This window comes from Diabrotica undecimpunctata, chromosome 10 (assembly GCF_040954645.1).
Source record: "Diabrotica undecimpunctata isolate CICGRU chromosome 10, icDiaUnde3, whole genome shotgun sequence".
NCBI classification, from domain to species: Eukaryota; Metazoa; Arthropoda; class Insecta; order Coleoptera; family Chrysomelidae; genus Diabrotica; species Diabrotica undecimpunctata.
Genome location: NC_092812.1, coordinates 40,006,848 through 40,034,427, shown reverse-complemented (window position 1 = coordinate 40,034,427; position 27,580 = coordinate 40,006,848). Strand labels below are relative to the sequence as shown.

General features: G+C 31.5%; 1 protein-coding gene across 4 annotated transcripts; it reads left to right on the top strand.

Annotated features, from left to right (window-relative positions):
- The first annotated feature begins 2,338 nt into the window (after positions 1-2,338).
- LOC140452037 (zinc finger protein basonuclin-2-like) lies at positions 2,339-26,697 on the top strand. 4 transcript variants are annotated; one of them, XM_072546065.1, is made up of 2 exons: positions 2,339-2,518; positions 22,584-26,697. In XM_072546065.1, the coding sequence occupies exon 2, from the start codon at positions 22,773-22,775 to the stop codon at positions 25,755-25,757; it is 2,985 nt and encodes a 994-aa protein (XP_072402166.1). In that variant the 5' UTR covers positions 2,339-2,518; positions 22,584-22,772; the 3' UTR covers positions 25,758-26,697. The 4 variants fall into 4 exon arrangements, with proteins under 4 accessions (XP_072402166.1, XP_072402165.1, XP_072402164.1 ...); XM_072546064.1 differs by having other exon boundaries at positions 22,581-26,697; XM_072546063.1 differs by having other exon boundaries at positions 2,339-2,547.
- The last annotated feature ends 883 nt before the right edge of the window (positions 26,698-27,580 follow it).

Below are 27,580 nucleotides of genomic sequence, written 5' to 3'. Positions count from 1 at the left end.
TATTTCTCATTTATATTCCTTTTTTATTTGTTAATTAATTTAGTAACGACATTACTATTAGTAGAATTATGTCTTTTGCACGATATAATGAGAAAATTAAACATAAACATTCTGAACAGTTTTTTTGTTTCTTCGAGTTATATATAAATATAAATATTATATATATATATATATATATATATATATATATATATATATATTGCAGCTTACACTAGAACAGTGGAAATATCAGGACACATTCACTGGCTTTCCGTGTTTGAGTTTGTATAAGAGTCTACTGATACAAATTCATACACAAAAAGTTTGACGATTTTTGTTCCTTTCGAGTTTATTTTTATATATTCCGAACACCCGTTATGAATTATCATATTTTGTATAATTAGGTATTAGGTAATTGTAAATCAATTAATAATATGGTGAAACACCTCTCTGGACAACATATTCTTGGTTGCGCTTGGGCTTGCTTCTCATTAGGTACGTAGTCAATATCCTCCTGGAGTGCCACGTTTTAATACCACCTCCAGAAATTGTCTCAACGTGTGTGGAGGGTGCTCTAAATTAAGTAGTCTCCGATCCATCATGTCCCACACCCGTTCAATTGGGGATAAATCTGGGGCCTGGCCAAAGATGTTTATGGTGACTCCCTCAATATGTAGCCTTGCGGTATCCTGCTGAAAAATTGGATATTGGGGCGTCTGAAAGTAAGAGTTTCCAGTAAAGATAAGTTTCCAGAATTTCTTTTCCTACCGCTGAGCTATCTCGTTCAGTCTGAAGAAGATTAGAGGGTACCTTGAACTATAAGCGACAGCACCCTACACCAAAACTGTGGATTGAGTCTTTCACCACGTCATCTTCTGATTCTGGCTCGGCCATCATGCATCTCTAAACAGAATCGAGATTCATCAATAAAGATAGCCCCATTCCATTCCTGGTCCCAAGCAAATCAATCTCTGTACCATTCAAGACGATTACGTCGATGTTCAAGGGTAAGAGGTGACATCCAGTGTTTCCAAAATGAAAAAATGCTAAGACTGCGAATTCGACGATAATGTTTTTAAATAAATTGAAGTTTCATTTCGAGGTTTTCGAGATAAATAGTTCTGCTCTAATTTAAAAGACTTACACATTTCTGAAATAATATGGTTATTGTTATATTTACAATATTGTTAGTATTTTCACTTCAAAATCAAAATAAATAAAGATATCCTAAATTATTTACCGCTTTTGTTTATTTTGTTCTTGAAAAAATTTGTGTGCGAGAACAATAACCAAGAAGACTTATTTTGTTGATGTCAGTAAGTTTTATTTTCAGCAAAATCTAAAATCCCAACTATAAAATACCTGTCCGCTGTGTAACTCTCGAAGATGCTCTAAACGGATCAGAATAATTTTCCTGGTGAAACAGTATGTGCATAAAACCTGTGTGTTCTCTTATATCAGTACATGATATACCTAAATATCGTTCTGGATCTGTTTATTTGTGTCATCAGAGTTTTTTCAAAATTCTTTTTAAAACACTTAAAAATGAAATAAATGATTTCAGATGATTAGATTTTTAGATCAACAGCCATTTTGGAATCCAAAAAGATATTAAAAATGTATATAACAGGACAAATAGTAAGTGCAATGTTGACTTGGATTTTAATGATAGCACTACGAAATTGTTGAGGTTGGTTAGAGATTGAATTAATTAGTATATGTTCAATAACGTCCAAGATTGATTTGGATGTTTTAAAATATTATGTAAGTCTATCTACTAATTTTAGTTGATATCATTGATTGAATGATTTTACTAGAGATATGTAATTGTGTTATGTCTATGAAGTGTATTTTTTGTCATTTTGGCGATAATTTATTTTTTCTCGTTCCTTAAGGTAATTGCATTAATTAAGTTGAGTCTAACAAAAAACAAAATTTAATTTTGCAGAATATTAACTCCTAATGAGATTTGAATTAGATTGATTAGATTCCGCACTTGAATCAACCAATTTACCACCCACGAATTAAGTGAAAAGTCAATATCTCACAGCAGATAATTGAGAATGGACTAGCACTTTCTCCAAAAAATTTTTACCTTTACCTCTACCTATGTAATATAGATTCTTTAAGATAAAGAAGCAGCCTTTACTTGTCTAGTGTAAATGTATATGTACCACTGAACAGCTCGTAAGACAGAGGGGGTATAGCATGTCCCTCCAAAGGGGTATCGTCACCTACACTCCACGTCCACCTTGTCAACCCCCCTTAGAAGAAGCCCCGCCTCCAGTGCGCACGCTGTTATCCCCACCCCTTTGGACGTACGGCTCGCTTATGCGACATCTCTTCAGAAACAGTGCTCCCGAATCGGTGCAGTAAGTTGCGACGTATGACATCGTTGGCGTTTATTTTGTGACTCTCGGGTGAATTAAGTCTTGCATCTCGATATTTGCCGCCTCTCTTGTTTAAGTGTTGTGAAGTTTTAGTGTTGCATGGATTTGGGTGTACCGGTGCCTAATTTGCAACTGGACTTATCCTGTGGGTATGTCACTTAGTTTTCTTCATTCACCGGTAATTATTTTATTCAATAACATGCTAAATTCTGACCACCAGCATTTCCAAAAAATCCCAAAAGAACTCATAACATAACAATTTTACTAAAATATTGTCATTTACTATCATAGAAAAGCTACCACAAAATTGCAGGTCTTAATATAAACTTATATTTTTAAACGTATCAAGTTATTGTTGCATTCTTACGTGAGACGAATCAAAATCGTTGAGAACGAATATAGTATCAATCAAAATGCTCATAAAACTAGTCATAAAATATTTGAAATTGTTTTTCAGTTATATCGCAATAACTATTACAAAAGATATTTACAGCTAGATATGTAAAATACCTATGTGAAATAACCAATAGTTTGTTTTGTTTTTATTTACAAAATTAAATTCTTCTTTATTTACAAAACAAAATTATGCAATAAAAATCGGAAATAGCCAGGTATATAGAAGTCCATAAGTCATTATCCATTGTTAGAAAATTTCGCTTACAGGTTTGAAGATCGAACCTATTTCTCTTGATACTTAATAATCTAGGAAAGATAAATTTTGGTTTAGCCTATCGCCGGTAAACAGAATAATATTAAAAGTAAAGAAATATATATAATAAAAATAATATTATTAAAATAATACTAATACCAAAAACATTTTAAAACGGCTACGGCTAGACATGATTTAGTTTATACCTAATTATTTATTTTATTAGTTTTATTCTCATATACATATGTCACTTATATATATAATATACTTCTTCATAGGAATTCATAAGCTACATAGACTTATTAAAACCATCGCAAAAAAACAGAAGAGTAGAAAAATTACACATCGCTATAGAAACAAATCGAAAACGCAAAACATTTACTGACATTTTTGTGTAAACACGACCGAAATTCTAATTTATAACTCAAATAATTTGTTACAACTGAGTAAACAGCAGATCACAAATTCTGGACTTTAACTGCAAATCGCGAAATAAATAAAAATAAAGAAAAGAATCAGACGCTTGAAATAATATACTAAAAGAAAAAATATCGCGGGGATAATATTTTTAGCGGTTATAGCCCAAATATTCACTGTTGAACAATTAATAGCTCTGTTGAGAGGAATACGTTATTAGGAAATAAAAATTATTGTCATAAAAAAAGCAAAAATTGATTAACTCTATGAATATGATAACGGTAGAAGACAGCTATTATTTCAAAATAAGTGAAGAGTCATAGAACAGCAACTGGTTCTTCATTAAAGAGCCGTGGTAGCTTAAGTAATATCATTAAGTAGATTGACAATAATAATGACTTTAAAAGTCATTGCGGCAGTAATTTTGACGCTGTTGATGACACATGTTCTAATAGATAGTTATGTGAAAGGAAACCGCGGCTTTCTTCAGACAGAAAGTACTAAAAACAATTTTTGTCCATCTGGTGAAAATATCATGTACCGTCGCTTTTATAAATATCGCAATAATTATACATAGCCAGTCAATATCTTTTGCCAAAACGATCGAACTTTTAAAAAATTTATGAAAATATTTTTCAGTTTACTGATATAAATATGGTCCGAAATATTTTCTAAACAATTCTGCGATAAAAATGTAGTTTTATAATAAACGTTAGTACGGAAGAAAAAACAACACAACTATGGAAGAACAAGACCAAAATTAATTAACGATGAACAAAGATTAGTTTATTATTTAAAATAAATAATTGTACACTAAAATGGTTATCAAAAATATTTTTCAAAGCAGATAGAAACATCATCAATTCTAATATGTTTAAAATAAAAAAGCGATAAAAATAACGAATTTGATAGTACTTTTTTTAATCAAACATAATCAACAAAATGAATTTCATAGTGTGGTTTCTTTGGTCATGGTGCATTCACCAATATTATGAGACCAACCGTATCGATTCGAATATAGATGCAAATCCAATGTGTTACCGTTTATTTAAGTTATTGATATCAGTTGAATATATTACTAGATGATTTTTATTATGTCGTTATATTTATGAGGATACTCAACTTAACTGTGTAGGTGAGTGTCTTATTAGATTCGTCTCGTGTTGTTTTTATAGTTCGTTTTTCTTTTTTTACGGTAATCTCTTTTTTTTATATTTTCACAGAATATTTTTTCAGTTTCTCCAGAAATGTCTTCACTTTTAAATACGAGTTTATAAAGTTCGATATATTCGGCGTGTTTCATATTTTGAGCTCTCATTTCTGGTTCTCATTTAAATAGATCAAAATATTTCTTTTGATTTTGCGTTTATTGAATCTGTAGAATCACAAATATGTGCACTATGAAAAAACGATGAAGATAACGACTTTGATTTTTAATAAATGAATCAACAACATAATTTTCAGACTGTGCGGTCACAGTGTACTCACCGATATTATGAAATCATTCGTAGCAATTTGGTTATAGATGCAACACAAATGTGATTCCAGAAAATCAATTATTTGAATTGATATACCTTTTAAATCTTTAGTTTTAAAGTTCAATATTGTCCTGGTTGGATGGATATTATTGTCGTTGTTTAAGCAGCTTAATTAAGACTATTTCATGTAAGTTAAGTTTATTTAATTTGTTAAAAATTCGCAAATATAGTTGTATATGGTGAACTGTTGAAAATAAATAATACTAAAATAATAACGGCTTTTTGCTATAAAGTACTTTTGAAAAATGTATTTAGCTGTCCCCTTAATATCTATTAAAAAAAAGTTTAAATGTATATTTAGGTAAGATATTAGAGTATCGTGAAATATGTATATAGAATATATTAACTCGTAATACATATTCGTATATCATATATCAATTTAAAAATTATGAATTGAGAATTTGGTAAAAAAGTTGGTAATTTTTCTAAAATAGTAATAGATGTTTTTAAGTTGTCCAAAAACGCATAGTACATAATCTCTTGGCACGAATGCGTTTTTGGTCCTTATTAAAGTTTAGAACTTTGAGCAGCTATTTCATGCAGTGGTCAGAATCACAGACACTAAAATTACATACTGTTTTGCATATTATTTTTGCGAGAGGCAATAATTTCGGTTAGGTATAATTTTTAAAATGGGCATCTGGGTCTTCTTCATTTTATTAATAGCCCGATGCTCTATTGCAGAATTCGCATCTTTAATAATATACTTCTTTAAATGAGTAGGGATATTATTAAATGGTATTAAATCATAATCGCGTGTATATTCACAGTGGATACAATGTATGTAAAACAAGATAAAAAAAAAATTAAGAAACATTAATAGATACTGCTTTCTGTTAAAATTCTGTCGGTTACCTAAGTATGAACTTTTTTCCTATAATTTATTTAATTTACTCTAAGTAGCAAAGGATTTACCAGTCTCGATTATTTTTCATATGCATATTCTAGTAATCTAGGTTTACAGTTTCTAGACATCCAGATTCTACAAAATCTACTCTGCTTAGGATCCAATACATTCTATTTTTATCTTTACACCGATAAAATATACTCATATATTATTCAAATTTATCAAGTAATTTTTTCATATTGGAATTCCTATTCTTGAAACTAGTAATATAATTTTTAGTGGTTATTTGATCTAATTCAAGACTTGTTGACTGACAACTTATGGAGACTTACTGGTATTTAATGTAATATTTCAATATTTGAATTTAGAAGGTTCGAAAGTTTTTTATCTGTAGCATTTTAGTTTTTTTCTAATATCTTTTAAGAAAAATGTACGTTGTAACATATCCTACTTAGTAGTTAACGTTTTCATTTTAAATGTGGAAACCATTTTATGATTTCTCCTGATTGGAAACAAATTAATAAATTTAATTCTACCGTAATTTAACCTAGAATACCTCAAATATACTTGTCCTTAGCTTAACAACACTTTGTGGATGTTGGCTTGTTCTTGGATTTTCCGTTATTTTGGTAAAATCCTTTCTTTATTTTCCGATTGAATTTTTTACAGGTTTCAGATATTCTTTACACTTGTTCGATATAGCTAACTTTGGGTTCTGCTTTTGATCGTCTTCCTACTGGTGTCTTTTAAAATTCAACGCCATCCATTATGTTTTTTATTTCTATATACATATATATATATATCTATATATCACCATCTAATATATATATATATATATATATATATATATATATATATATATATATATGCTCTAGGATTTTTCGTGGAAGCAAGTTTGGCAATGTCTTTGATCCAACTACTGGTCTTATTATCGGGGCTTTGTATATTTGGTATTGGGTGTATCTTGTGATGTGATCAGATCTTAAATATTTAAAACGTTCTTTATATGTTTTACTGTCATTAACCTTGTTTTAACTTCTTCATTGGCAATGTTATCAGTGGTGACTAATATACTGATTTGTTAGTAAACTACTGATACGATGTAGAGCAAAAATTATAAGCTTTTTCCTGGTTTTTCTTATAGTTATATGAGAAATTATATATATAGCGTTATTAAGTTATAATGAAATTAGTAACAAAGACAGTTTCTATTAATAAACACCTATTATATCCTTCCATTACTTTTGATGATCTTCCGATTTAATTGTCAAAACGTAAATGACAAAAGTGTAGAAGTTACAGATAATTTGACAATTTTTATAGTTGGCTGACCGAGCGGAAGATTATAAGTTGCACATTTTTGATTTAATGTATAACAATACTGCCAGAATCAAATACATTGTTGATAATAAAACGTCATAAAATCCATTCTAATTTATTATTTTTTTATTCAGAATGAGTGTGTTAATAGGTAATATATATTGAAAATTTTAAAAATTCACACATTTTTGTTTCATTCTGATTGCAGTACTTATAGTTTTGAACTGATGTGTTCAATGTTCTGAAAAAAATGATATTCCTGTCATGACAAACTCATATTACTACTAGGAGTTAGTAATTATTTGGTTTAATTTTTTATTTCGTTCAATATCAGTAAGTACCAAATTCTATTTCACTTCAAACGCTATTCTTACTTTAATCTTTTGTCAGGTAAACAATTTATCGCTGATTGTTTGTTTTAAGTATAGATTATATACTTTAAATACTATGTGGTTCATTAAAAACCTAAAGAATCTTAATGTATTTCTGATTTTTCTTGTGACATTACAATTGGTTTTAGAGTTTCAGAGTTTTAGTCCAAATTATAATATCTTCTTAGGAGTTTGTTTATATCTACACATATTTGTATGAAAAATCTTAAATTATATAACCGTCATAACTGGCCTTTTATAAATATGTAGGCAGCAATAACAAAAACATGTACTTATATATATATTTTTTTTTTTGAAGACTATATTATTCACTACCTTTCTATCTACCTTTCTATGACACACATGTAAAAGTTTTTGCCGGTTATGTCATCATTATCAGTCGATTGTCAATATTCGGAAAATCTTAAATACTTGAGTAATGAATAAACCTATTAATAAATTTCTGAAATTTCTACTCGATTTTGATGTCTGAACTAGTTACCGTGAAAGATGACAAATCATAGATACTGTCATTAACAAGTGTTAAGTTGTTTGTATCAGACATCTTCAGCTTCATTGAACACTTATACAAAGATGAAGTTGTGAAGCTATTCAGATATGAATGATAGGCTCCCATTTTACTTGCCGAAAACGAGAAGAACAATTATTTTGACATCTTCACAAAGTCAAGAGATAAAATTACCAAATAAATTCTGTATTTGAATTCTTTATTTGAATTTCATTCAAACAGAAATCTGTTTGACCTGTCTCCATTACTCCTTCTTAACCATCTATGCCTACATTCCCTAATTTTTTCGTCGATAGGTGCTACATTTGGACTTCCCCTAATATATTAATTATACATGTACCGTGTTTAATCACTAGATTTTTAAAAAAGTTGTGACTGGCTGAATAGCAAATGCCTATGCAAAAAAAAAAATCACTAGATTTATTGATTTTCATTTTTCCACCATACATTTTATTTAATTACTCAATATTCTTTGTCGTACATCATAGCTGGTTTTATAGCTGACTAAGAGAATGTATCCTTTAGTTTCATTATAATTTTTCTGTTGTACAATATTCCGCTTGCTACCGTCCATTCCGTTGTTTTGATAAAAAGTATACTACCCTCATCCAAGTTCTTATTGCTTTGTGGTACCAAATATCTAATATTTATTTGCAAAATTCTTTCACTATTTAAATCTACCATTTATTTGGACCAATAACTCTATTTTCACATAAATATTCTAGGTATTCTGTTTTTTATTACATGTCTTCGGCCATTCCAGTCGTTACTCTAATTTTGTCAGCATTTCTTCATAATCCTTTCGTCTTTTTCTATTTCTACTCTTGTTTAATAAGTCTCCAAATGCTTTCAATTGTTAGTTGTGCCGTTAGAGAGCTTCTTACATATTTTCCATATTTTAAACATTATGTAGGTACTTCTTACGTTGGACTACAAACAATTTTTGGTGTGGTTCCCAATATTTTTGCTCTAATTATCGTTCATTTCTTTACGTCTTTTAAGTCTGTTTTTTATTCTTTTTACAGAATCTCATGTATAGTACATATTTATTTACGCTGTCCTCTTACCTTTTGTCACCTTCTTTATGACAAAGAGAATAAGGAGATATTTACATACCTCCTTTGAAGATGATCTCAGTAATATTTGTTATGTATAGGAATGTTTAAGTATATTTTACCTTTTTTATTTATTTATGCTTCTTTGTTTTTGAAAAGAAGAACTTTCTTAGGCTTGATTGACTTGCAACTGCACACCATGATCATTTTACTTCTACATTAGATATTCGTTTAGTCTATGGTATCCGTAATAATGCTCTAGATCATTTTTATTGAATTTTTTTCATTTTTTTAATGTATACTTCATGTTATTTCGATACGTACTCTATAATGTTGTCTTATAGCGTGTATAATGTCGCCGTTATTTCTGTACATTCATGTTCTTATGTATTTATACTTTATATTTAATTTTTATGTATTTTCTATTACTTCCAGTGATGTTTAATTATCATAATAGGTTCAAAAGCAATAAGAGGAGTACGACAAGGATGCGTACTGTTTCCTCTATTTTAATATGTGCTCAGTAGAGATATCAATTAACGGAACACTAGTGAATAATCTCAGATATGCAAACGATGAAATACTCCTTGCGGACACCAGAGAAGGACTGCAAATTTTCGTTGATTGCACTATTTAGTACTGTGAGAAGTATGGGATAGATCTGAACACAAGAAAAACAAATATCATAATTGTCAGTAAGAACAGTATTGGAGACGCAACAATCAGCTGTAGAGAAATTACCCAGACACAATTACTTGGGATGTGAGCTAAATATACAATGGGACCGCAGCCTTGAAATAAAACGACGCATTGAGATAGCCAGAAGCGCTTTCTCAGATGTCTAGAAGCACTTTCAATAAGATGAAAGTAATATTATGCCATGGAAAACTGGTAATATTGCTACGTATTCTCTGCTATTATACATGGAGTTAAAGCCTGGAGAATTACGGACTCAACTGAAAAAGACTTGCCAGCTTTGAGATGTGGTGTTATCAAATAATGAGAAGATCATAGACACAACATGTAACAAACACGAAAACATTAAGAAAGATGAAAAAGAAAAAGAAATAATCAATAATAGGAATGAAAGAAAACTACTTTGTCACATCCTAGGAAATAAAAAATATGAGTTGATCCGTTTGGTTATGCAAGGAAGGAAAAAGAGGACCAGGGAGACGACGCATGTCCTGGTTAAAAACTTTAAAGCAGGGGGTGGAAAAACAACAATAGAACTGTTCAGAACTGTTGAATCCAGAGTAAAATCGGCCGTGATGATCGCCAATTTCCTTAAAGAAGAATAAGTTCAATAAGTGAATCTTCATGCTGAAGACAAAACGAACAAAAAACACTCGTTACATGATAACTATTACATTCTAACAGTTACACGTAGATAAATCACATTTAGAAATATTGTAATGTAAGATGTTTTATAAATTATTTGAACAATGTATATATAGAATAAGCATAACACAAATCTTTACAACTGTACTGATAGAAAATATAACATTTTGATCAGAATTTAAAAGAACCGCGTAATACTAATCCATATGTATGTATTTAAAACTGAAAGGTAAAGATCACTTATAAGAACTGAATAGAAAATAGAGTAATACCTACATCACGTAAACCAATGAAGATATAATCATATATGTAGTAGGCTTAAGAAAGAGTGCTACAGAATATATGTTCAGGTTGACCACTTAAGAGGTAATAAGAAAGTTAGATATCAAGAATAACGGCACCAACATTAATAAAAAACAATATCTTATTAAAGCAAACAAAGAAAATAGTATAGTCATCATGATATTGATAACAGGAACGAACAATGTTACTGCTAATATGTTACGGACCCAAAAATCTGTACGGGAGTCAAATCCCAATCAGACCATAGGGCTTCCCAGATCGTTAACCAGCGACATTCCTGTGATCAAAACATAACTGGAAAAAAGATAATAATGAAGAATCGTTATAGGATACCTACATGGAATTTAACAACTTTATATGAGGCTGGCAAACTGAGAAATCTATTTTTTGAAATGGACAAGCCAGCTATCACTGTAATGGGGGTGAGTGAGAGAAAATATTAAACACAGGAAATTACATATCAGGTAGATATTTATAAGCTGTTTATTAGTTAAGAAGCCAGGATCATATGCACAAAAATAGAATATCAATTATAAAACAGCGTATTAATCACAAGTTTGCCAATAATTTCGTCCTAATTTGGGACAGCCAGCTAATACAAACCTATATAAACATTGTCTAAGTTAATGCTTCTACTGCAGATAAAGATAAACAGGAAATCGAAGAATTTTACCACCATAAAGAAGAAGTGCTCAAAACAACAAAAAACACGAAAGAACAATACTTATGGGAGATTTTAATGCTAAAGTTGGACAGATGGCAATGAACAACATACCAGGAAACTTTTGCTTGGGGGAGAGAAATCAAAGTGGTGGAAATCTGATCGAATTCTGATAAGAAATCTACCGTGTTACTAGCAAATACCTGGTTTCAACTTCCAGAAAGACGTCTATATACGTTGAAATTCCTTCAAGGTGGACACAAAGATAGAAAAGTTCAGCTCCAGATAAACTACATTCTGATAAAATAACGACTTAAACTCAATACTAAAGAGGTAGAAACTATTAATAAAATAGAGTATATCTCAACTTCCAGATAACCTTATATATCCCTAACAACGTAAACATATATCAAAGAAAATTAATGGAGAAATGCTTAAAATAGCGAAAATACCAAACTAAAATAGAACAATCAACAAATGCTAACATGACACAAAAAACTCGATTTTAGAAGACAATTAAAAGATTGACAAAAAATGATTGGATACCACAGAAAATTCTGGACCTAACGGATATACGACAGAAATATAAAAATAGAGACACCAACAAACATCAAGTCAACAAACTCATTAAAAGAATTAAAAGAAAAGTAAAGCAAACTGAAGAACTTTGGCCCGATAATTCCTCTAAAGAAGATTCCAACACATCAAGGCAGTTCCAATCTCCACAAGGAACTTAAATATGCCTCTGGAATAACAAAACCAAAAAATGCTCACTTAAAGATGCCGATGGAAATTATGTGATCACGAACAACAATGCAGGGAATGGGAGAGATACATCAGTGACCTTTTTGACGATGCTACTCGAGAAAATGAAACACCTACACAAACTATTTTTGAAAACGAGATAGACAGAGATTCCAGTATATTGAAATACGAACGGCAATAAAGTAAACTAAAAATAATAAGGCTTGATCAAATCAAATCCTTGCTGTAATGCTCAAGCTTGCTGCTTCATAACACTGTCAAAGTTAAGCAGACCGAGTACAACACGATACGTTTTTTAAGTGCCTATAAGCTGTAGGACTGGACCACTACGATATAAGACTGCTAATAACAGTCATACATCGGCCACATAGTTAAAATACTTAAGTACCGTCTACTTGGCCTTATAATACAAGGAATAATGGAAGGAAATAGTTGGAAAAGCTGAAGGAAGGTGTTCAGATTGCTTAATATCATGCACTTGTGTAGTCTGGCGGTGGAAGAATTATTTATTATTTGTGAATTATAACATGATAATCAAGGTCAAATCTTTTAACTACCTAATGTATCGGAGTTGTCATAAATATCTATTTTAACATAACTTAGGGTAACAGAATTCAATTCATAACATTTATTTCATGTGTATATGTTGACCATTTGACAAGATTTAAAGTGGTAAAAAATACTCAGCCTAAAATCACAAATTTGTCAGCTGTATTTGATGGCATGTCACAAGACAATCACGCTCGTCCCGTATTAGTCTTTAATTAGACGGTCGACAGATTTTAAAGGAATGTAAAGAATGTAAGAAAATGTATAAATATGAATATCTCGAGATTAACAGTATAATACTCAATTCACTTATTTGAAAAATCCCACATATCTAAACATAAAAATCTTGAAAAACACTAAAAAACTGTTTTATATTTAAAAACAACTTGAAGAATCACGAAAGCAAGACCTCAATAAGAGTATAAATTATGGATACTTGACGTAAAGTTTATGGCAAACAAGAAAAAAACACATTGGTCTTGTGAAAAAAAAATGGCGTTAAATATATAGGGTTCCTGGAATAAACATAATTTTTGAAGAAAAACAGTTTATTAAATTAATATAATATGGAATACATCAAATAGGACATCATCACAACTAACTGTTGTCCTTGCAAATATTTGTCAATAAAAGTTTTCAATTTCTTCATAGTTTCCTACAATAACTTCCGCAAACTTTTTGATGCTCAACATCTTTTTTGCACTGATTTGGACTTTTTATTAGAGTATTGAATAAAACGAAATATATTAATTTAATATATGACAAAAAGAGTTAAGACAAATTTATCAAGAAAACAAGTTGCAAGTTTTGAAACTTAACAGCGCCAACAATGTGTTATTACGAAATCTCCCATAGAGTAGAGCGGGAAAAAATACTGATGATACCAACAAAGATGTGACGAAGACGACTAAAAATAGTAATGGTAAACAAATGTAGAATCTGGCCTATAACTAATAGAGATAGCGAACTGAAAGATAAAAACAGGAAAGAGTGGCAACGCATTGAGCCAAACCTTAATCCTGGAAAGTATGTAGCTCTGTTTATATAATATTATCTGTATCTTCTTCTTCTTTGAGTACCGTGCCCAAGTTTTAGACGTTGGTAGCTTCCATGGCGATTTGCCGATATCGTTTTCGATCTTGCGCGGCATGTAATAATTCACCTGCTGATAAGCCAGTCCATTGACGAAGTATTTCTTCCTACCAATTCCTCTTTTTACATCGATCTTTCCGTTGAGTATCAACTGCATTATCCTGTATCTGCTTCCTCTCATTATATGCCCCAGATATTCGAGTTTTCTCTTTTTTATCATCTTTATTAATTCGCCTTCACCTTGACCTACTCTGTTCAAGACTTCTCTGTTTGAAATGTGTTAAAACCATGATATTCTGAGCATTCTACGATATGACCATATCTCGAAGGCTTCTAATTTATTTATCATGTTAACCTTCATAATCCAGGTTTCACATCCATACAGTAATACAGGATACACATAACATTTTAGCTGTAAGTTCAGCTGAGAATTATCTGTATCGTGCATATAGTATTTTAGTATTTTGTAATATATTTCCAATTAAAAATTAAATGAACGTACTTTTATTGACTTTTAATATAATTTTGTAGATTGAAACAAAGAATTGTTTGTATAAAAAAATATTTATCGGTTCATTCGGTAAAATAAAACATTCAACTAAAGCAGAAGAAGAAGGAGATGTGGTTATACCCCCGTATCATAAATCATAGCCAAAGGAGCAATGGTTATTTAACAAATTTACTTGTTACACGCACAATAAAGAAAGCATGTCTTCGCATTTTTTTTCTTTTCCGAAGAATCCAATTCACTCGCCCGATCACGTTCTAGTGGGAACGCTTTTTTTTAATAGTCATCATACTTAATTTCCGTAAAATAAGTCTGGTAAGTTTGTCTTTAAAGACGCGTACCTAATGTGTGTTTCAAAATCTTATTTTAGTAAACGTCTTTTTTATAAGAATAATTGGAAAATGGAATGGTGTAAGAACATGGGACAAGATAGAACTAATAGAATATTTAATTGGTTGACTAGCTAGAGCAGTCCTTTACGAGGGTTCCCATTTTATGATTTACTAATTGCTTGTACCATCGCGTTAATAGTAAAATAAATGATCTTCTTAGGATACTCTTCTCAGGATCTTCTTAGGATCTGACATATTCTTTCCATTGCTTTTTTCTACATGTGGCATATTTTCGCCCAACTATTTCTCCTATCGTATTTTTAGGCTGCTCCTATATCTGTATATACTTGGATATACCCTTTTCTTCGCTTTATTCATTTAAGCAATTCTTATATTTCATGGTTCATCAATCTCGTCTTGTCTTTGTTTTATAACTTCAGTACTGCCATCCTTTTTAAGAAATTTCATTTAAAATTTTTTAATTGTTTTTATTGACTGATTAACTTATTGATTCACAATTTAAAATTTTTTTTAACTCTCAAAACTTTGTTCTTCATGGTTAACTCGTACCAAGTATCTCGTTTCGACTATAGTATTTGCTGCATATATCGGTATCATGGATTTAATCCATGTTCTCTACCACACCAGGAATATAATACCTAGGAGTAAACAGTAAAAGAATATCCTCTGGGATTAGTCTTATTACATCTACAGTAGTTATGGTGACTATCCTAAAAGAGAACCTTTGCGTAGCGAATATTTAGCTGATCTATTATTATTATAATCTATTTCATAAAGACACAACACATAACAAATGCGGAAACGCTACGAAGAATGAACAAAGATAAAGAAACACTCAACACTATAAAGAAAAGAAAAATGAGCTACTTTGGTCACATAATAAGAAACGAGAAATACGAATTGATGCGGTTGGCCATACAAGGGAAGGTGGAAGGCAAAAGAGGACCGGGAGAAGACGCACGTCCTGACTGAAGAATCTGAGACAATGGAGTGAGAAAACGTCAATAGAACTTTTCAGAACGGCTGCAGATAGAGTCAAATGGGCCATGATGATCGCCAATGACCTTAGGGATGGGGCACGTTAAGAAGAAGATTTCATAAAGTATTTACAATGTCTTGACATATTTACGTATTTTATTTGATTGTTTAGGTTTGTCTACTCCTCGCCCTGATCACAATATAATTCGTGCATATCTTTAGTGTCTCATTATAAAAGTGATTTCAATAACTGCAATAAAATTAAAGAAACCCTTGTAAATATTCCATTGTTGTGGAATTATCGCAGTAATCCTGTATCCTAGAAACTACCTGAAATTGGTAAATTCCTTTATGCTACTAGTTTAATTTATTTTCGTGTTCTCTTCCTTTTTCAGGCCAAGGTCTATTTTACTATAGCCTGTTTTATTTCATTTGATTCATTCACTTCATTTTTATCTAAAAAATTTGTACTATATTCTTGTGAGAGCGTCTTTAGCGTAAGTGACGTGGTAGCATTCTAACCTTAATGTTTATTGTATTATTTTGAGTAAAATTGTTCTCTTCTAGACATTAGCATAAACATAATAATTGACTTTTGTTAATTAAAACCAAAATTACATAGTCTCAACAGTTTTGTTACTTTTTTGTTATTAGTTTTCTTACATTTTAATCTTCGTATTTATTTACATTGGTTATTATTAGTGTTATTACACTACTCTTTACTTCACTTTTACTATTAGACCAGGCGATATCTGCTCTAAAACACCCTCGTTTGTAAATCGTATATAATCCTATTTTTGCATTAATCGCTTCGAAATATTATGAAAAATGATAATTTCACTATGTGGGCACTTCAAATGGTGAGCTAAATTTTCTATTAAACAACTTGTGAAAAAAATTAGAAAAATTTAATTTTTTTCTTTTCTTTGCTATATCAGGGAGCAGCTTTTTGGGAAGACAAAAAAGTTTATAGTGCAGTTATATTTCCTTTCAGACAGAATTAACTGCAACTGAAAAAAAAAATAATTATTATTATTGCAAACCTAGCAACAACCATTAAAAAATGGTCAAAAATCAATGTTTTTTCAATAATCTTTTTCAGATATTTAACGATCACATAGAACCTTCAATATTTACACAGAAAATCTTTTTAGTATAGAAAAACACAACACAAAATTTGAGCATAATGATTAAGTAATTTTCGCAAAATAATTTTACAATCTGAAATATTACAATTTGGAAAAAAGTTATTAATTTTCAAAATTATGCAGGGCCAACAAAAAAGTTTTAAATAACTTAATTTTTTTTAATATTAAAGGGCATTCAGGGCGAATGATTGAAATTCGTTGAATAGAAGAGTATAGGAATTTTTTAAACAGCTCCACAATTTTTAAGTTAATAAACAAATATAATAACTTTTTCAATTTCCAATTAACATTTTTCTCCAAACATACCTATTGAAAGTTCAGCAATGAAATGTTTCAAATTAATAAAATATTTAAATTAGAATAGATTTTACAGTGAGGTAAAATTATTTAATTTTTTATGTTTTTGTATTTAACACAAATAAAATTATATAAATATTTATTTTTTTTTTATTTAAATAATTTTAAAAAGACTTTAAAAGTAATCGATCCGCGAATTATTAAATTAATAATTATTTATTGAATATTTTTGGGTAAAGTTTATTTATAAAATTATTATTTAATTAAAATTAATATTGACCAACGAACGTATTTAGATTAATTGATAACCTAAATAATCGCATAATTTTATTTGTGCTTAATACAAAGTATACAAAAAATAATAAGACCCAACTGTAAAATTTATCTAAGCCTTCCATTATTATGTTGTATTTCTTCGTTGAAGTCTCGATATAAATTAAACAAAAAAAAAGGTTAATTGAAAATTAAAAAAGGTATTTTATTTGTTTATTCGCTTAAAAATTGTACAGTTGTTAAAAAAATTAACTGAATGCCGTTCTACATGTAAAAACATTTTCAAGTATTTAAAAGTTTTTCGTTGGCTCTGCGTAATTTTGAAAATTAATTTTAAATTTTAATGTTAATTTCATCTAACTACTCAAGTCTACAGTTTGCAGTACCTGCAGTTCTCTTATTTTGTAACCTGACTTCAAATTGTAAACCTATCGCAGTAAAATCGTTCAGGCATAGTGCTGAAGATCAGGTTTTTATTAAAAATGAGGTGAAGAAGCTTTTAAATGATGGCATTATTGAAGAAAGCCAGTCCCCTTGGAGAGCGCAAGTGCTTATCATCAAAAACGAAACTCACAAGAAGCGGCTTGTCATTGATTATTCTCAAACAATTAATAGATTCACTCAACTTGATGTCTATCCACTACCAAATATTGAGGAAATGGTGTCCAATGTATCACATTAAACTTTTTTCAGAAATTTAGTTTGCAAAATTATTATGCGAAAAATACTTGATCGATTATGCTGAAATTTTGTGTAGTGTTTTTTATACTAAAAAAATTTCTGCGTAAATTATAAAGGTTTCATGTTGCTTTTAAAATTACTGAAAAAACACTGATTTTTGATCCCTTTTTAATAACTTTTGCTAATTTTGCAATAATAATAATAGTTTCTCCATTTGAAATCAATTGTATCTTATAGGAATTTTAATTGTAAAACTTTTTTGTCTTTCAAAATTTTTCTAAAATGCATATCTGCCGAAATATAGCAGCAAGAAGAGAAAAAAAATGATATATTTCGTAATATCCTACAATTCTAATTTTCTCGTAACTTTTTGTCAGTTAAGTATCTAGTTTTTTACCATTTTTTTCTGTTGCCTATTTCTAAGTGATATAACATATCTGGTAAAACGTAGTAATATATAAAGCCTTTTTCAGTTTCAAAATTGACGTCATTGGCGTTAGATATTGTTTATCATCTCACAAGTAGAAGTGGTTGGCATAATAGAGTTGTTTTATGTTTTGGTAGTGTAAGAAGGATAGATCATTTCACAAATTCGAAAAATGGAGAGGCAGATATTTAAGATTAAAAGGTTATCTAATCCTCATATATATTATAATAAACATGTAGAATACTATCTTACCTTACTAGGAGAGTTCACTAGTTACTTCATAAAGAATAACAATATAAAAATATCCCAATATTTGTGTAACGCAGCTTTGATTGAAACAGAATTGAATGAAAATTACTGGGTACTGACTGCAGGAAGCTCAAGACCGACAGAAATTAGGGGAGGCCTATGTTCAACTTTGGACGCAGAAGGCTGAATGATGTCTATTATATGCCACTGATTGGTATGAAGGACAGTGCGGTCCCATTATAGCTTGTAGTTGTCGTTTTCAAGCATTTTGTCAAGGCCGTTTTTCCGTGTTATCGAGCCCTACGAGACTGAAAAAACAAAAGTGTTCATGTACATCTAGACGTTGAGATGTACTTTTATCCAGATTTAAGCCATACGGCTCTCACTCCCTCTCAGGAAAAAACTCACTCATTCCATATACCTACGGTATCAAAAAAATTGAGCTCCAATGGAAATCTTTTTGTTATTATTTAGACTATTGTTGTTAGGTATCTCTACATCAATTAGTGTCGTATATCCAGTTAATTTATAAATTGGTATGAGATCTGGTCTATTGTGTGCCACTGGTTGGTCTGTGAGCACAGTGCGGCTCCAGTATAGCTTGTAGTTGTCATCATATTATGTCAGGCATACCTTCAGTGACGTATTGCTAACATGAGATATGGTTCGTTTAGAGGAGTCCCAGTTTATTAGCTATCTCTTAATAAAGGATCTTTCATATTGATTCATAGTTTATATTTAGTTGCAGGAAATGCCTGATAGCCCCGGTAAGATGTTAGATGGTTTCTTATGCTTGACACCCATATCAGCATTTGTCGTTTTGAACCTGAGGATCTTTGACGATATAATTCAGATAGTTTTTTGTTAGAATAACCTGATCCTAAATGGCGATTATGGAACCTTCTGTTTCAGGGAATATCTATCTTGATGGGAACCAATAGTTCGACACTATATTGTCGAAATAGTTGGTTCACTTCATTGGAATGTCGCCCAAGCAGAGGTTTGTCCATCCAAATGCGCATTTGTTTCTTCCTTAGAAAGGTAGTTTATGGGAATTTCTAGTTCTTTTAGTTTAAGCGGTGTTGTGTCATCTATATAACCATGAGTCCTCTTCCCCGTAAATAACGCGGTAATGTCATTCATTCTACTGAACTACGTAGATGATGTTTTTGTGCCTTTGTGAAAAGTATTTGTACTTGTTGACTGAAGATTTTCGATGTACGTTTTCGTCCACTTAACAATACCAAATAAATAGCTAAGGGAGGAGCATGCATAGGTATTTAGGGCTTTAAATAAATGTTTGCTGTTAAGATGAAATCAGAGTAACTGTTTTAACCTTTATATGAACTCTAAAGTTAACTCTGTTTACATTTGCTTATAGTCAATTTTCCGCGCTTGTTTTACTTCGAGATATTTGTTTAAGTCATTTTCACTCATAGCCTCAATATTTTGGCCATTTTACATATGGAATCCTTTGGGCTGAACCTTTCCTCTGACTATATTTCGAACACGGCATTTGTCTAGTCCGAAGTGCATTACTTTCAAATCATTTATAATATACAACAAATGGTTAAACTTCGCCACTGTATTGTTATTTTTGATGTTATAACCTGAGTCAGTGGAGTTCAGTACCTGCGATGGAGGGTTAATCGCTAGACCACAGTGGACTCAACATGTCATTCATGCGGCACTGAGTCAAAGGTTTTCTTTTTTTGGTATATGCCTTTGTTAGAATTGGCTGATAAGTTCTTCTTTGCAGCCCAAGAAACCCTTATCGCATCCCTTTTGTAGAGGCTCGGTGATATTGTTTAGAGCACAGTATTGATAGATATGCTCAGCTGCACAGGACGTGATCAATTTATACAACGTTGGATGAAAATTTATTGAGTCAAATTGCCTTTTGCGACAACTTTTCACTTTTCTCAAAATTTAAATTAGTAACAAACATGCTCTCATGATAATTTTTGATGAAAATGACTTGATTAATTGTTTATTTTAGCTGAAAAATTATAAACGTTATAATCTACAGAATATTCAAATCTTGCAAATTTTAGTAACAACTACGGAAAAAAAAGTTTTGAACTTAAAAAATTTACCCTTTTTTAATAATTTTCAGGTCTTATAGATAATAATTATTGTAATTGAATTAGATGTATGAGGTGCCTAGCATCCTAGATTTAGCTCGGTAAATATCAGTTAAAGTAAATAGTTATTAGGCAAACATAAACGAGTTTGGATATTAGGTACATATCGAAAGACAGCTAACAGGCATAAGCAGAGTTTAATGAATGTCAAATATAAATAGTAGTTTGATTATCGTATCGAAAGACTATCCTGGTAACGCGCTACGTCGGTCGTCCTCTTGTAATAGAAACGCGTGTTTGTTTGCTGTAGATTAAAGGTGAGTCGCCTCTAAACGAATCTTTCGATGGGAACTCTACCGTAGTCGGAATCAAATGAATCAATTTCGATATCGATTCACAAACACTACATTCTACTGCATTGGCCATATGGTGGCAAAAGTTTTCAATGATTTTAAAAATTTTTAATAATAAATGAAAAGTACTTACAAATTAATCAAAAATTTGACATCTTTTATATCATTTTCTGACCTTTCAGATGATAGGAATATATAAAAGAAGATTCTTTGCTAGTTATCGTCGAAACAAAAGACGAATTATTGTTTCTACAGTGGTTGTGAGTGGTTTCAAAACTGATGAATTTACGCAGTAAAACAATCATATACGTTGACATAAAATCACGAACTCGAACGGTTTTATCAGATTTTCTTGTATGTTTCCAAATTTTTAATGGTATAAATCATTGTACCTGTTAAAAATAGTAAAATGTATGTAAACTATTTTCTAATAAATTATATTATTCTAAATTTTTATGCAAACACTATAAATTATTAAAACACCACTGTGATTTAAAACATTATATTAGTTTAATTTGGACGTGCAAATAATTGTTGTTTTCGAAAAATAGTAAACTATTAGCATCAGTTGATTTTGATATATGTGTGAAACCTGTTAAAACAAGTTCATCTAGAAGGGCCATGTAGGGTTATATTTAGTTTATACAATCGAATAAACTCTATTAGTTAACGACAAAAAAGGATGGCTAGAATCAATATAAAAAACGCCACAACATTTTTACATACATAAATTTATATTCAATAAAAAAAACAACAAACATATGAGACGCTTACGTACATTAATAATTATACATTGAAATTTCCGAATACGTTTTTTAAGGTTTGTCGGTATTCATTTACCATAACAGACCATTCTGTAATTATAAATTAAAATTTGCAAGCATATTTGACGGATGTTAAACTTCCAGTTTTTAAAAATATTTTCACAAAAAGTAAATAGTTTCTAATAATGTTTACACTCTTTCTTTTAATTTGGGATCAACTAAGTAACATGACTTTTCCACACATCTTTTTCTAGTTTCGTTGAAAGGAGTTGATTCCGAATAGATACTCGACATAGGTAAATGAAATCATTATAATAAACGATGTGGCCCAACTCTATTGTAGATTGAACTTGAGAGGGGCAAGTGACGGCGACTAGCACCCTGTGTATTTATAAATGTGCGGGAGACATTCAGCAGACTACATTTCTAAACAGCGAGTGCTATAGACAAGCGTATATTTTTATACGCCGGCACGGTCCTTAATAAACATTTGATGTCGGTCTCCTTATTTATTTGAACTATTTTGCGAACTGGTCTATTATTGAAAATCCGTTGATAACTTTATTACATAAACTTTTACCACTTTCGTATTGATAATCTAAATTTTATATCTGATATTTTTATATTTAACATACTGACTCATATCTAAATTGTTTCAGCAGACACACGGCACCACTCTGGACCGATGGCGCTTCCGTAGTCTTGAGGAGGAACATCCGATCCTCCAACAGTTTTTTAGTATTGAAGATACAAGAGCCATAACGCAACACTTGCTCTTGGCGCAACAGGCACTTCAGGAACCAACACTGGAGCGCCTCGAGCGTCATCACGTACCGCACCCACGTCGGGCGATGTCTCCAAACCATCGCCCGTCTCCTCCAACGCTGCCAGCTTCCGCTTTTCATCCTACTAGATTACCGCCAACGATGTCTCCTCATCAAAAGCATCCTCTGAACTTCATTAAGCTGCCGACGCCAAATGGACCTATATCATCCAATTCACCACCAAGTAGCATCACTGCATCTTCTTTGAATTCTTCACCTTTAAATAGACTTCAAAATATGCAACACTTTAACTTTCGAAAACTTGGCGCAGGCTTGTCCGCATTTCCCACACGAGTAAGTCCGGAACAAAGAAGGATGTCTGAAAATGAATCTTTGGGTTTGAATCTTACCAGAGCAACATCTATATCATCCTGTCTGCCGCCACCTCCTCCACCACCTTCATCTCGAAGCCATCCAACGTCAGATTTAGTTGCAGCTTCTGTGAATTCTCTTGCAGCTGCTGGTTTAGTAGCATCTACTTTTCCTGGTCTGATGTCCGCTAGAATGTCCACGGGAAGTAAATCTCCTTCTAGTGCTGATGTTTTAAGTAGTGGTAATACAAATAGTGAAGAAGATGATGATGGTGATGAAAATTCTCACAGCGTTTTAAATCTAAGTAGAGATAGGGACGCTTTAAGAACTCCGAGACAAAATCGCATTTTACCGGGTCGAAAACCGTCCACGCCCACAAAGCGAACGTGGGGCTCGCCAAATTTACCTCTTAATTTAGGAACTCAATTTATCAATCCAGCTACTGGGAAAAAAAGAGTTCAATGTAACGTTTGTTTGAAAACATTTTGCGATAAAGGTGCTTTGAAAATACATTTTTCCGCAGTACACTTACGTGAAATGCACAAATGTACAGTGGAAGGATGTAATATGATGTTTAGCTCAAGAAGATCGCGAAATAGGCATAGCGCCAATCCTAATCCTAAGCTACATTCACCCCACCTGAGAAGAAAAATTTCACCTCACGATGGCAGAAGCTCTCAAGCACATCCTATAATGATACCTCCACAACCGGGTCTTTCTCTTCCTGCGGCCACAGCTTTAAGCCCATTGAATCCTTTTGGACCATTTCCTCTTTTAACTCCGCCACCAGACATGAAATATCACTCATTACCGTCTATGGACTTTAAACAAACTTTAGATTTGAGTATCCAGCGAATGAAAGAAAATAAACTTGCTTATGCAGATTTTGTTGCAAGTCAAGCACTACATAACCAACAGCATTCTGAAGAAGATGACGATGATGATGATGGAATTGTTGTTGTCGGAGGAGACGAAGAAGACGATCAAGACAAAGATAGAAGGGAAACAACAAATGGTACAAATAACGTCCAAGACGTACCTGAAGATTTAGTATTGCCCGCTAAAAAACAAAAAATATCTGTATCAGACGTAGATGAAGACATGACAAGTAATATCGACAGCAACGAAGATTCACTTAGTGTAGTTGATACGCAAAGTCTTAAAGATGAACCTAGTATTCAAATAAATAAACGAAAGAGAAAAAGCCAAAATCCAACTAGATGTGCAGTACCTGTAATGATGGAGGATGCTACTAGCGATGGAGATTCTTCTAACGATGTTTTTTCCGAAAGATTAGCTGATCAGGTAAAACAGGAACAAGAAGAAAAAGAAGAAAAAGAAAAAATAGTAAAAGTTGAGGTAGTACCTGTAGAAACCAAAAAAGAAATAGATTTGTCGGACATTCCTTTAGATTTAGGAAAACCAAGTGCTGATGTAAATGCAAATGAAACAGAAAAAGTGCTTACTACAGAAATTAAAACAAGCATAGCCCCATTGTTTACTATAGATAAACTCAAAAAAGAAAAACCTCATCAAGAGCTGGAAGTTCAAGATGAACCAGAAGAAAGACCAGCTAGCTCGATTGAAAGCAATAAAAGTGACGAATCATTTGATTCGACAAATCCGTTAAGGCAATTAGAAAGTCTTTCACATGGGCCGTTCAACGAATTCATGGCTAGAGGATTACATTTAGGTTTACCAGGTCAGCCTCCTCCATTTCCTCCTTTGGGGTTTATGATGAGTGCTGGCCCTCCAAGCCCTACTCGATCTCAAACATCCTCTGGAGACAGTAGCAATGGTAGAGATTCTCCAGACGATAGCAGTCAGCACCAATTGTTTGGACATTTCGATAATGGTCAGTTTATTAGTGGTATGGACGTTCCAGTAGATAAAGATAATCCAAGGAGATGCACTGCTTGCGGTAAAATTTTCCAAAATCATTTTGGGGTTAAAACGCACTATCAAAATGTTCATTTAAAACTAATGCATAAATGCAATGTTGATGGATGCAATGCAGCTTTTCCTTCAAAACGGAGTAGAGATAGGCATAGTGCAAATTTAAACTTACATAGAAAGCTTCTTTCTACAACTTCCGACAAAACTGCTGCTGCATTATTTTTAGACAAATCTCCATTTGCAACATTAACAAATCCAGCAATACATGGAGATTTTCTCACAAGATTATACACTGATGAAGCTTTAAAAGGACACCATTTACCTCCTCCTAATCTAGACCAATTAATCCTTAATGGTGATCGAATACCTCATCCCCCACTATTATTTCCACCTCTGGGTGGTCTGCCATTTCCTCTAGGAAATTTCAACCACTTTAGCCAATTTAATGGATCATCATTATCTACAACGCATAAAGAACGTTCCTCCAGTTCCAATTCGCCAGTCTCTGGCTCACCTCCACCAACAAATTTGTCGTCTGCTCCAACCAAATATATCCACTGTGTCGAAGAAGATCTTCCAACACCTGATAAAGAAAGCAATCTTCCATGTCGACTGTGCAAAACCGCTTTTAGTACTGCGTCACAACTTAAAGACCATTGCGAGAAACATCATATATCCGAAATGTTTAAGTGTACTGTGATGGGTTGTCCTAAACTGTTCCTATCGCGAACGAGAAGAAACATCCATTCGGAGAATGAGTCTCTTCATATTAAATCCCCATCCAAAGAGACTGAACATTCGTGACCTTTAAAAAATACACTTGACTTTAGTGCGATTCCACTGTGGTGGTGATTTGATAGTACCTACTTATCAACGATGTCTTAGTCGCCAGAATATGGTTGTCATTTTTATCAGAAATCTTTACTTTTCTAAAAATTATTAATATCGATACTATTATAATATTAAACATACTCGTTAAGAGATAGATAAGTGTAGTGAAATACTTAGCTTCTTATATTTTTGCTTTTCACAACCGCAAAATGTATAAACTGTCTATTAGTTTGTATACTTAAAATTAAATGCTCAAAAGCTCCTCTGATGAAAAAGAAGAATAATGTCATTGTATAATTGTTATAATGGCTCATTATTAAATTGATTTTTATGATACAACTATTAATTTATCTAGGAATTTTCCATATCAGTAATATCCAAATAATATAGTTCTCCTCTCGTCACTTACTAAATGTTGTCGTCCTTGTATAAATAAAAAAAAACTTAAAGATAATACTGAAAACATCTACCACACAAAGGCACACACGAAAAGAAAAATTATGTATAAAATGAAATTCCAACTTACAAAAATTCCAAAAGAAAACAGAAACAAACTAATGTAAAAATGCAATAGACGAACACGGTATATTTCACATTTACCACAAGTACATCGAGAAAAGCGAACAAGAAACAAGCATATAAAAATAGATGTTTTTCATAATACTCACCAAAAAGATTAATATAGTCTTTTATTTATATCAATCAGTTTCCGCAACATGGATCTTAAACTAATCAAGACTTTTTCGAACTTTAATGCCAAATCAAGAGTCAGGACTGCATGACGACTTGCCTGTCAGTTAAGTGCTGAAAATATATCTTACCTGAATCAAGCAGTGTGCGCTGGTGCTAATTTTCTGAGCACGTCTGCCAAACAAATGGTGGTGTACCATTTAAAATTGCGGGATATTCATTGTTCTAAAAATACAGTGGTGACATGTTCGATTTTTCTGAAGAAACGCGCAACTACATGCTTCAGAGTACTTCATTTGGAATAAACTTATTAAATTTAGTTCACCATGGAAAACCCATTCAGTCTACGGAGCTTTAGTACAACATTCATGATTTTGATATCAGAATTTTATAGACGTCTACTTAAGCGATTTAAGATTCGAGCTTTTGAGCGATTTTGTCAAATTGTCAAATTATGCAATAACCACCTTGAGCGAATATTTTGATATATATATATATATATATATATATATATATATATATATATATATATATATATATATATATATATATATATATATATATATATATATATATATATATATATATATATATATATATATATATATATATATATATATATATAGGAAAAAGTAAAAAGTTTTTTGTTGATAAACAATCTCTAATGTCTCCAGATAGCAGAGATGAACAAAATTGGTTTAATGTTAAAGATCATAGTTTTATAGTATTTAATTATAGCCAGGAAATCAAAGACAGCCATATTCAGGTATGAGTAAGCTGATTTAATATATGTGATTTTTAGAATAGTTCATTCTTCTGAAAGCCAGTTCTGTATACTTATTTATTTGAGAGAATCTGCACTTATATTTCTTTAGTTAGAGACTTGTTTTATTAATTTTATCAACCAGTTTGGTGAATACTCAAATGTATATATATACTATTTAGCCTAGTGATCTCTTTTTTAGTTGTGATTTTTGCAAAAGCTATGTTTCTATTTGCAATTGCAAATGTAAAAAATCCTTTAATCAGAGGTGCAAGAACGAATCAACTTAACTGTAATAACCGGCTAAGTTCAACATAGAAGCTATATAGTCTTTGAGTGGTAT